We start from the raw sequence: 12,941 nt of genomic DNA, 5'->3' as shown, positions 1-12,941 counted from the left end.
TATAACAATTTGCAAGGCCTGATGTTGCCAAGAAAAAGTAACCTGACGAGGTTGAATTATTTATACCTGGACAACAATAACTTCACAAAGATCTCAAGTAGCTTATCTATCTCTTCGGAATTGGAAAGATTGAATATTAGTACAAATCATTTGTCAGAGAAGCTACCTGGGTGGATGGGAAGTATGTCATATCTGAGGCATATTGATATGTCTGGAAATCATCTCGAAGGTCCCATTCCAACTGAATTTTGTCAACTATTTAATCTCCATATTTGTGACCTGTCTGAGAACAACATTACTGGGACTATACCTTCTTGCTTCAACCCGGAAGACACAGTGCGTGTTCATCTGTCTAAAAATAGGCTCCAAGGACCATTGCCCCATGCATTTTACAACAGCAGCTCATTAAGTATCTTAGATCTTTCATACAACAACTTCACTAGTCACATTCTGAACAGGATTGGAACCCTTTCTAGTTTGAGAATTCTTCTCTTGGAAAGTAATCGCTTTGAGGGCGAGATCCCCACCAATTTTTGCGGCTTGACTAAGCTGAGCTTGATTGATCTTTCTTATAACTTTTCTGGCTCTATTCCTCCTTGTCTAAGTCGCATCAGTGTTCACGGACCAACTCGGGTACCTAGTTTTATAATAATTCCCTATTTACAGTTCACGTTATTCTTAGTTGACTTGAAGCAGATGTCAAAAGGCAGACAAAACATATACAATGATTCAAAATTTATTTTTATTATAAAGGCACACGTAGAGTTCACAATCAAAAGAATTGCCCGCTCTTACAAGGGAATCAATCTAGAACTCTTCTCAGCAATTGATCTCTCCTGCAACAAATTGACTGGCCACATACCACATGAATTTGGAAACCAAGGCCAAATCAAGTCGCTTAACCTGTCTCACAATGGCCTGAGCGGGACGATCCCAACAACTTTTTCAAATCTGAATAACATAGAGAGCTTAGACCTCTCCTTCAACAACTTGAGTGGAGAAATTCCTTCACTGCTTACTGAGCTACACTTTCTGGCCGAGTTCAATGTGTCGTACAATAACTTATCTGGCAGCATACCACGGAGTCAAAGTATTGTCCAATTCGATACATTTGATAATAGTAGCTACATCGGGAATCCACATCTTTGTGGACCACCACTTTCAAGAACTTCTACTGCAGCCATTGAGCCGCGGAGAATCATCATGAATTGCAGTGAAGTCGATGGTGGCTTCATGGACATGGAATCTTTCTACGTGAGCTTTTCGGTGTCCTATATAATTATGTTATTAGGGATTGCAGCTGTTTTTTACATCAACCCCTACTGGAGACGGGCATGGATTCATCTAGTTGAGGTGTGCTACTACTTTGTTGTGGACAATTTTCGAAAGGTATTTTGTCAAGGATATAATTAGGCATATGTGTGTAAAGCTGGTTGAATGTAACCCTTTTTACTGTTTTTCCTTTCCAGCTGGTGCTGCTTTGGAGATCAAACTATATAACATCTCCCACTTATTATCAATCATAATTGGTTCACTAAGAAATAAATTTGAGTTTGGTAATTCAAATTTCTGGTTATTTTACTCTAATTTTACACTGCGTTTGATTCTATTGTTTAAGTTTTGTATCAAACGATTTTGCTCCACTAAAATGGAATATATAACATTGAAAAATTCCAATAATTGAAATATAAGAAATCACCCGCTCATACAAATCTGCCCAGTTCTTTCTCATGTAGAGCCATTGACTTTTGATGTTCAATCTTTGAACTGGCCTACACTACATATTTATTGAATAGTCTAACAACTAATCAAGCTTCATTCCAGAAGGATATATATATATATATATATATATATATATATAACAGGACGTAAGAGTTTACATGGAAAGTAATGTGACAGAGGGTAAAATAAAAGCTAGGCTAGGTTAGAATAAAACCTATTTTCCAAAAACTACTGTAATATTAAAAAGGCAAACAACCTTGGAAAATATTATCATTTAGCAGGCATATCAACTCATGTAATTTGTAAACTGTGAGTTTGATTTGGTGTTTATTTCAAATGGGACACGACAGTAGGAAATTCTGTATCAAATTGTTGGGGAGAGAGACAGGGTGTGAGTGTGGGAATAAAAAAAAAATCCATATTTAAATTTGTCAAATTGATTAACAAGAAATATAATAAGTGCAAGAAAATGAAAAATAAGGGACACCAAGATTTAACGTGGAAAAACCCTTGTTAATGAATCAAGGGAATATATCATTGGACAAATTGATATAATTTCACTATCAAGAATAGGGATGTTAACGGGCGGAGTTGGGGTGGGTTTAGCTAAACCTTACTCCGCCTCTTTAAAAAATTTGTCATACCAACTTTGCCCATATTCCGGGAAGCTCGACGGGTTTGTAATTGGTATATCGTACGTCCTCGCCCCTATTCCGGCAAACAAAGTAGCGATTCCGTCCCGCATACTCCTTTTAATTGCAGGGGCGGGGTGGGTTATGCTCGACAGGTTTGTAATTGGTATACCGTCCTCTTTACATTGACCTTTGTCATTAAGGGGGTCCAAAAACAAAGTATGGTGCAATGCACTTTGGCCATAGAATCCTTATGACCACCAGGTTCAATCCTGGCCTTTAAAAATCCTCACCACTAAAGTTACTAAAGCGGCATCTTTCTTGTATGCACTAGGGAAAGAAAATGGAGCTTTGGAAAGAGAAAAAAATGTCAACAAGGGAAGAGTGGAAGAAGAAGAGAGAGTAGACAGATCAATGGAGAATCTAGAGAGAGAGTTAGAGAGAAGCTCTCAAATAATAGCTCCGGTTTTGATTTTTAAATATCGATTTTGAACAAAAAGACTCCTATATCTCCAATTTTGATTTCAAAATGTTGAAAATCACTCGAATAAAAGACTAGTTAGGAATGGATTTTGGTGCTGAAAATTTTCACATACGAAATTTCATGTGATTTGGATACTCAATTCACTATGAATTAGATTACCGAGGTCTCTGTAATGAGGTCATTATTGAAGATAAGGCAACACGAGGCAATATACTTCCCTTATGTGAATTAATGCAATGGTCAGATTTATTCATGAACCATATTGTACTTAAAAAAAAATTACACAACGGTTAAACATCACTCACCAAGCTTTACGCCAACACAAATGGCACGGCTACATAAAACTAAGGATACGGACTTGAAGTTCAAAAGTTAGACACCCGACTGAGATTGAGAGTTATGTGAGTGGGAAGCTGACCGTAATAAAGATGTCATTAATATTCTTGATATCATGATATCAGTACTCACATAAAATTAATTAGATTTTGTCGGGATTCTATTATTACTCTAAACCTAATTAGATAACATCTTCACCCTCTATTATTCATAGTGCTCGGAGAAAAACCAAGGCATAAGATTAAAAGCAAAAATGAAATACAGATATACATGTAGACACTAAAATTTTAGTGGACTTCGATTTTTACAAATGGTCCTGTTAAATATGGGCCTAATGTTTAATTAAGTTATTTAATTGCCCAAGTTTGGTCCACTTAAATTATTTAATTAGCCCAGCCCAGATGGTTAAATATATAAAGGTAATTATTACTAAAAATATATATTTGGAATAATTATTTTTAAGGATAATTATTATAATATAACCGGCCCGGCCCAGTTATTATTTTATCCTTATCAAGAGATAATACATGTCATCATCCTATGGATCCAAGAATCTAGAGATTCAGAATTCAGAAGTCCAGAGACTCAAAAATCTAGAGACTCAGAAGTCAGAGGCACAAATTCAGAATCCAAACCCAAAAGTGAAGAACATCTAGCACATCTAACAACGTGTCGTTCTTCATCAAATCCCACGGTGATCAACAACAAGCACATCCAACGACATGCCGTTCTTCATCAAATTCCACAGTGATTCAAGAACAAGCTCATGCAGCCCTTGGATCCAATCAACAACAAAAAGGAGATTAAATCAGAGGACCATTCTTTTTGTAAAAGATATCACAAAGGATTGTACTCCAAATATTTTTGCTTTAATAATTATTATTTTGCCCATATTTTGTCTTTATATGCAGAGAACAAAATTTGTGTGTACAAATTTCTGGCACGCCTGGTGGGACATCATTTGTCTCTTATCTCTTTCTCCTACCATTAAGTTTTATCTCTGTCAAATTCTATGGCTCCCCCTAAGACTCCGACAGACAAAAAAGCCCAAAAGAACATCGCTACCACAAAGGTCGACGCCAAAGCCACCATGAAAAGTGGCATGAAGACCAAATCAAGTGATGGAAGTACCTTGGCGGGCCCTGTGACACATAGCAAGTCCCAGGCGATGGCTTCATCCAAACATCAGTAAGACTTAGTGAAATCCAATCCTGCAAAGCCGACAAACATGAAAACCCAACATGTCAAGAACCTTGACGTTGTTCCAGAGAGATTCTGCCACCAGATTCACCTCATTCCATTCATGATGCTCGTTCTAGTGTCGGTTCACCCCCAGAGTCACCACGTCATACTTCGGAGTATTCAATCATTTCAAGAAACGTTGACTCTTAAGGCCTATCATACTTAGATGTGGTCGCTGCTATGATGATTGGAGCTGCCACGGTGGAGGAACAACTAGCAACTATGTCTCATGCCATTGAGAACTTCATAAAGACTGTTGAAGAGAAGGACTTACAAATCGCCACGCTGATGAACAAATTGGAAATTCAGACCTTCGGTGAATCACCAGTATAATCTGGGCATCCTACATCTTCCACAACACCGCCAACTGGGAATTGTGCAACTTTCACACCACCACCATCTGGGAATCCTACACCTTCCATAGCAATGCCGACGGAGAATCTTAATTCTACCTCACAAGGTACTCGCATGGAGGACCCCAAACAGACACCGGTGACAGAACAGGTGGCTAGTCAAAACCAGACGCCCGTGACAGAACAGGCAGCTAGTCAATCCAATCATATTTCTTCAGTCTTTTCATTATCTGTCGCACAATTGCAAGATATAATAATGAATACAATCCGAGCCCAATATGGAGGCGTCTCACAGAGCACTCTCATGTACTCAAAGCCCTATACAAGGAGAATCGATAGTATGAGGATGCATGTAGGATAGCAACCTCTGAAGATTCAGCAATTTGATGGAAAAGGTAACCCTAAGCAACACATTGCCCATTTTGTCGAGACTTGTAACAATGCCGGGACAGAAGGGGACTTACTAGTTAAACAGTTTGTCCGCTTCCTTAAAGGAAACGCGTTCGAGTGGTACACCAACCTAAAGTCAGAGTCAATTGATAGTTGGAACCAAATGGAACGAGAATTCTTGAATAGGTTCTTTAGCACTCGTCGTACTGTTAGTATGATAGAGTTGACTAACACGAAGCAATGGAAGGATGAGCCTGTAATTGATTACATTAATCGGTGGAGAGCACTCAATCTTGACTGTAAGGACCGATTGTCAGAAATCTATGCTGTGGAAATGTGTATGCAGGGAATGAATTGGGGCCTTCTTTACATTCTGCAAACTATAAAACCTCGCATATTTGAAGAATTGGCAACACGCGCGCATGACATGGAGATCAGTATGAAATTCCATGAAGGCAAAAGTCCCGTGGCCATAGAACCACGCAAGGATAAGAAAGACTAGAAGAAGGGCGATAAGTCGTCAAAGACCGCTGCTAAAGATTCCATGGCTATCTCAACCACCCTAATTAAGATATCTGTTAAAGAGGATACGAATGATGATAAAAAGCCTCGCCAGTTTTAAGAGAGGGAAAGACAGTGTCCTACGCTAAAGGAGTTAGAGAAGAAGGAATACCCCTTCCCCGATTCTGATGTCCCTGGCATCTTGGAATGTTTACTCGAAAGTAAAGTTATAGAACTCCCTGAATGCAAACGCCCTCAAGAGATGGGACGTGTCAACGATCCAAAATACTGCAAATACCATCGTATTGTCAGTCATCCAATTGAAAAGTGTTTTATCTTCAAGGAGGTGGTGATGAATCTGGCAAAATAAGGAAAAATCTTGTTGGACACGGACAAAGTTGTAACTTCAAATCATACTACTACTACTGTGACAACCTCTGTTGTGGGGAGTGCTCGTTCTCAACCTTCAATTTCTGGGGTATATTGCACAACCATCCAGTTTGGCTCATTAGAACCAATCCTCATCTCTCTTGGTAAAGGGAGTGCACTTGACGTTTCAACCTTTGGAAGGGTCTTTCCTCAGGCTGATAAAGAAGGATGGACTCTGGTGGCAAGAAAGAAACCATGGAAGCAACGAGCTGATATTTTTCAGACTAGTTATTCTGACAGGGGCCAAAGGAAGAAGAAACCTCAATATCACTATAAGCAGTCTGGCCATAACAGAAAATAGGTCAAGAAGACACAGTCAACCAAACACGCCTCTATAAGCAAAAGGATCCAGAAGCCCATTACTTTGCAAGAGTTCTTTCCAGAAAGATATCTAGATGACGAAGTTGTGATAGCTTACATGGTTTCAACTAAAACGAGCCTTGATGGTGAGAATAGCAAGGATCAAGATGAAGCCCAGACTGTGGTGAATCATACAAAGGATGCAGCCATCATTGAAAAGTCCGATGATGATGAAGTAGTCGGAGGTACACTGGATTCACGCTATGCACCAATTATTTTCACTGACGAAGATCTTTAGTTGGGTTCGAAGCCACATAATTGTCCTCTTTTCGTCTCCGGTTGCCTAAAAGAACAAAGAGTTATTTGAATTCTTGTTAATGGTGGATCAGCGGTGAATCTCATGCCAAAATTTACGATGAAAAATCTCGGCATCACAATTAACAAGTTATCTCGTAGCCGTTTGATTATTCAAGGTTTTAACCAAGGAGGACAAAAAGTTATTGGCATGATTCGGGCAAAACTAATTATTGGCGAGCTCCAAGCTGAAACCTTATTCCACGTTATTGATGCAAAGATGTCCTACAATTTGTTGTTAGGAAGGCCTTGGATACGTAGTAATGGTGTCATTCCATCGACTCTTCATCAGTGCTTCAAATTCTAAAAGAATGGCGTACAAACGGTTGTGGCAGACCATAAACCATTTACAGAAGCATAATCTCATTTTGTCGATGCCAAGTTCTATATCGATCATGATACACCTTCGGAAGTGCCCATCCCAAGCCATCCATCTACACAAGAGGTTCAATCTACAAAAATAAAAGAAGCGTTAAGTGATCCATTAGATGTTTCAGTGACAGACATTGTAAAGGTAGCTAAAACAAGAGGGGTCTCGATAAAAGCACATCGAACGAAACATATTTTAAAATATGTTCCAAAATCTTAGCGACAAGAAGGGCAGTCACCTGTCATTGAGATACTTGAAACCAATGAATTTAAATTGAAGATGTCAGAAACCAAAGAGAAAGAAGATATACAAAAGCTAAAAGGAGAGTTAATTCTTCCTCTCACCAAGATTCAAAAGTCTTTGCCTTCTAAGCCTCCGTTAAAAGGGTTCATGCGGCCTTCTCAATCTCTGGTCAATCATGGATCACTTCCAAAAAAAATGACTGATGAAGGATTCGATCTTAAAGCATACCAACTCATGGCTAAGTCGGGGTATAATTTTACAAATCCTACAAACCTTGGAAAACTAAATTCAGAGGTTACCGGTGAGAAAATGCATGGCCTCAATGAGATACAGAAGAAGTTGAAAGATCAAGGGCATAAAATCATTCCACCCAAGTCTAGTATCGGTTTCGTACCTTCTGAGCCACTTCGAATTCACATCACAAAAAAGGATAAGAAGTCAAACACTTTTTACATTGGGTTTGAAAAAGTCAAAGATGAATAAGACCAACAGATTATGCATCAAAAATCAGTCTTCGACCGTATAGGAGCTCCATGTGATCGAGCATCATTATTCAACAGGTTGTCAAGCCAAAAGTCAAATGTCTCAAGTTCTTATGTCAACAGTTTGCCTCGTACCTCTGTTTTTAACAAATGAACTTTCATGACCGAGGAAGAAAATATCCACAACCTCAATCTCGAAAGTCAGTATTTAATCGAATTGGTACTATTAATGATGCACCACTAAGAAGCAACAAGAGTGGAAAGTCAGAGAAAACTAACATCGACGTGGTGAATAATAGTGAAGTTTGGAGCCTAGTGCCCTCGCGAATGAAACTTAAGACAGAGGTAGATGTCACCAATGATGTCATATTAAAAGCTCGAAGGTGAACTGTTGTATTCACTAATCAAGAAAAAGAAGTGGATAAAATAGAAGACATTGGCGAATCATCTTGTGTTACTTCATACCACATCACTATTGAAGAGGAACCTGACTCTGAACAACCAGATGACATAAAGAAAGCTCCACCAACACTAGAAAACAAGGGGCAGGCTACTGTTGATCAACTCAAAGAAATCAACTTAGGGACTGATGATCAACCCAGACCAATTTTTATTAGTGCATTCCTAAGCCCCTCGAAAGAAAATGATTACTTTCAATTGTTGTCTGAGTACAAGGATGTCTTCGCTTGGACATACAAAGAGATGCCCGGTCTTGATCCTAAAATTGCAGTGCACAATCTTGCTGTCAAACATGGGAGATGTCCGATTAAGACGTCTCAACGTTTCTTCCGTCCAGAGCTAGTTCCGAGGATAGAGGAAGAACTCAACAAATTGATTGAAGTAGGGTTTATTCGTGTGGTCAAATATCCAACATAGATTTCGAGCATTGTTCCAGTAAAGAAGAAAAATGGACAGATTCAAATTTGTGTGGATTTTCGTGATTTAAATGAGGCATGCCCAAAAGATGATTTTCCTCTTCCCATCCCCGAACTCACTATAGATGAAACCACAGGGCATGAAGCTCTCTCATTCATGGATTGTTACTCCGGGTACAATTAGATAAGAATAACTCCGAAAGATGAGCAACTAACTGCCTTTCGCACTCCTAAAGGCATATATTGCTACAAAGTTAAGCCCTTCGGACTCAAAATTGTGGGAGCAACATACCAGCGCGCCATGCAAAGGATCTTCGACGACATACTCCACAAGATTGTTGAATATTATGTTGATGACTTGGTGGTTAAAACGAAAGAATGAATGAATCATTTACAGGATCTACGTACAGTTTTTAATCGCCTCTGAAAATTTCAACTCAAGATGAATCCTCTTAAATGTGCATTTGGTGTGACTTCAGGGAAATTCCTAGGATACGTTGTACGTTATCGTGGTATTGAGATTGATCCTAATAAAGTGGAGGCCATTCAAAAGATGCCGCCATCAAAGAATTTACATGGCTTCGAAGTTTATAAGGTCAACTTGCGTTCATTCGTAGGTTCATCTCAAATTTGGCTGGCCGTTGTCAGCCATTTAACCGACTCATGAAGAAAGACGCCCCATTCATCTGGGACCAATCTTGCCAAATGCTTTTGATAACATCAAAAAGTACCTTCTCAATTCTTCGGTATTAGGAGCACTTATACCTGGAAAGCCACTCATACTTTACATTGCTGCGCAAGAAGAATCGTTGGGTGCCTTACTTGCTCAGAATAATGAAGAACATAAAGAAAAGGCATTGTATTACTTAAGTCGCTGACTCACCCCAACAGAGCGAAATTATCCTCCAATTGAAAAAACATGCCTCGCACTTGTCTTTGCCTCTAAGAAATTGAGGCATTATTTCCTGGCTCATACGATACATCTTGTTGCAAGGGCTGAACCTCTCAAATATGTCATGTCTAAGTCGGTCCTTTCCGGACGCTTAGCAAGGTGGTCAATTTTATTCAACGAATTTGAAATTGTTTATGTGCCACGAAAGGCAGTGAAAGGACAAGTCTTGGCAGATTTCTTAGCTGACCATCCTATTCCATCCGATTGGGAAATTTCTGAAGATTTTCTTGATGAAAAAGTCTTCCTTGTGGACATCCTCCCTCCATGGATGATATTTTTCGATGGGGCAGCACGACCAGACGAGGCCGGAGCAGGAGTAGTGTTTGTCTCTCCAAAAAGAGATGTTATTCTATACTCTTTTGCACTCGCTGAAAACTGCTCAAATAATGTAGCTAAATATCAAGCCCTGATCATCGGCCTTCAAATGGCAAGTAAGATGAAGATCATGGATCTCGAAATATATGGAGACTTTAAATTGGTGATTAACCAACTTCTTAAAGAATATGAAGTTAAGAAAGATGATCTAGTGCCGTGCCATCGTTATGCCTCTCATTTGTTGGAACGGTTTGATAGCATCATGCTAGAACACATTCCGAGGAAAGAAAATCGGATAGCAGATGCTTTGGCAAATTTAGCTACAACATTGGCATTAACTGATGGAACCTGGTTGACGTTCCTGTATGTCGACGATGGGTTTTACCACAAGTCTTGGAAGATAAATTTGAAGAAAGTAATTTAGTTTCTTACTGGACACAAGACGAAGAAGATTGGAGGCTCCCTATCATTGATTATCTAGAACATGAAAAGCTTCCCGAAGACCTACGCCACAAGACTGAAATATAAAGACGAGCACCTCGTTTCATCTATTACAATGATACGTTGTATAGACGTTCATATAAGGATCTTTTCCTTCGCTGCCTTGGAAATAATGAGGCAACCCATGCAATGAAGGAGGCACATTCTGGGATTTGTGGAGCCCATCAATCTGGTCCAAAGCTTCACTTTCATGTCAAAAGAATGGGTTATTATTGGCCCACCATGGTCAAGGACTACATGGAGTATGCGAAAAGGTGTCAAGCCTGTCAATTCTATGCTAACTTTATACACCAACCACCGAAACCACTGCACCCTACTATGACATTATGGTCATTTGATGCATGGGGATTAGATGTAGTTGGTCCTCTAGACAAGTCTTCAAAAGGCCACTTATATATCCATGCTGCCACTGATTATTCTTCTAAATGGGCGAAAGCTGCACCCTATAAACATATGAAAAAAGAAATTTTTGGTTGATTTCATCAAGTCTAACATTATTTATCGATATGGTGTCCCTCAGTACATCATCACTGATAATGGGACAAATTTCAAAAATAGTTGGGTAACCGACCTTTGTGAAAAGTTTGGCTTCAAACAACGTAAATCCTCCATGTACAATGCCCCTGCAAATGGTCTCGCAGAAGCATTCAATAAAACTCTTTGTGAGTTATTGAAGAAAGTAGTCAACCAGACAAAGAGAGATTGGCATGAGCGAATGGAAGAAGCATTGTGAGCATACCGCACTACGCATCGTACACCTACTCAAGCAACTCCGTATTTTCTTGTCTATAGTGTGGAAGCGGTTCTTCCATTGGAACAATAGATCCCTTTGTTAAGGATAGCCATACAAGAAGGTCTTACAAGTGAAGAAAATGTCATCTTACGTCTTTAAGAACTGGAAGCATTGGATGGAAAGAGATTAGAAGCTCAACAACAGCTAGAGTGTTATCAAGCTCGACTTTCTAAAGCATTCAATAAGAAAGTTCGACCTCGGTCATTTCAAGTTCGAGACTTAGTATTAGCTGTTCTTAGACCAATTGTCATGAATCGCAAGGGAAATAAATTTGTATCCAAATGGGATGGACCATATGTTGTTCGTGAAGTTTATACTAACGGCGCATATCTCATTATTAATGAAGATGGAGTAAGAGTGGGGCCCATTAATGGCAAGTTCCTAAAGCACTACTACCCATGAAAGCAATGCTCCTGATCGTATGAGCTTAAACTGCACTATACTCTTGGCCCACATGAGCTAAAACTGTGTATGGCCCCAATTAAAAAAAAAAAAAAAAAAAAAGTTATTTTTAACCGAACTACGTCATTGACTTGATCCGTGTAAGGGTACGTAGGCAGCTTGGACGTTTGTGTCAAGTTCAGTCATTTAAAAAAAAAAAATATGCATACTCTTGGCCTGCAAGAGTATAAACTGTGAACGGCGAAACCAATAAATAATGACAACATCTTTGTTAAACAAATAGAGATAATAAATCAAGTTGTTTTATTGCTGAGATTCAAAGTTACAACTTTTGGGTTTTTTTTAAAAAAAATAATAATAATAAAATAAAATAAAATAAAAAAATTAATGATCAATATTAAAATTTCATAGCTATGATTTCGTCACATTCTTGCCGTAATATCTTTTATAGTTGCTTCACTACTTCAAGATCATTATTAGAGATGACGTTAGCTTTTTCCACTGATTTTTGATCTTCCCAAAGTTTGGTGACAACTTCCTTCTTCTGAGATAATTGTGCATCCACCGTCGATATGAGGACTTTTAAGCCCCTGAGTCTCTTCCCTGACTTGTTGTAACTCCTTCACTAACTTGGCTTCTTTAACTTCGGCTTCACTCAAACTAGACCGAAGTGATTGTATACGCTTGACATCCTCATCTTCTATAGACCTAACATTGGTGAGCTGTGTATCAATACTGGCCAATCGTTGGGATTGAGAGTCTGAAGTCATCATACAAGCATAGGAAGAAGATGTGGCAACATAATTGGCCACATTATTCGTATACGAGTCAATTTGCCTCTTCAAAGCTGATTGGTCTCTAGGGAGTTTTGTGAGTCCCTCATAAAGTGTTTGAAGTTTAGGTGCTCGAGACAATATTTTGTCGGTAGGAGTATCGCGGACGATACCTTTTATGAAATCAATAAAGAATAAAGCAGCACGGCGATGAACATCAAGACCGACCTTTTCAGCATCGAAAATTGACATTTCGAAGGGGGCAATATGATGTAAGGGTGGACCCTGTTCTCTTATAGGCAAGTAAGGGTTAGCCATATGATCTATACTAACCTTTTCAACTGCCTCCATAGGTTGACTAGTCACTTCAGCAACCCCCAAAACATCCAAGTGTGGAATAGCTCTGCTTCTTTGTAGTGAAACCTCTGTACCTTTTCCTATCGCAGTTGCCAACGCTAAGGCAGAAGGTCCATAAATAGATTCTTCACTATA

The 12,941-nt window shown here is 39.1% G+C and overlaps 1 protein-coding gene across 1 annotated transcript; it reads left to right on the top strand.

Moving 5' to 3' along the window:
• Window positions 1-21: 21 nt before the first annotated feature.
• LOC132266203 (cuscuta receptor 1-like) lies at window positions 22-1,413 on the top strand. Its single transcript, XM_059767056.1, has one exon. It carries the CDS (start codon window positions 22-24, stop codon window positions 1,411-1,413), a length of 1,392 nt encoding a protein of 463 aa, XP_059623039.1.
• The last annotated feature ends 11,528 nt before the right edge of the window (window positions 1,414-12,941 follow it).

The sequence above is a fragment of the Cornus florida genome, unplaced genomic scaffold, assembly GCF_030987335.1.
Source record: "Cornus florida cultivar Cherokee Brave unplaced genomic scaffold, ASM3098733v1 CherokeeBrave_3.0.0_Hap2_Chr07, whole genome shotgun sequence".
In the NCBI taxonomy this organism is placed as follows: Eukaryota; Viridiplantae; Streptophyta; class Magnoliopsida; order Cornales; family Cornaceae; genus Cornus; species Cornus florida.
This window is presented reverse-complemented; position numbering and strand designations above follow the sequence as displayed.

What these genes read in the sequence shown, in the direction of transcription:
- LOC132266203 (XM_059767056.1), top strand. Translation starts at nt 22, where the DNA reads ATGTTGCCAAGAAAAAGTAACCTGACGAGGTTGAATTATTTATACCTG.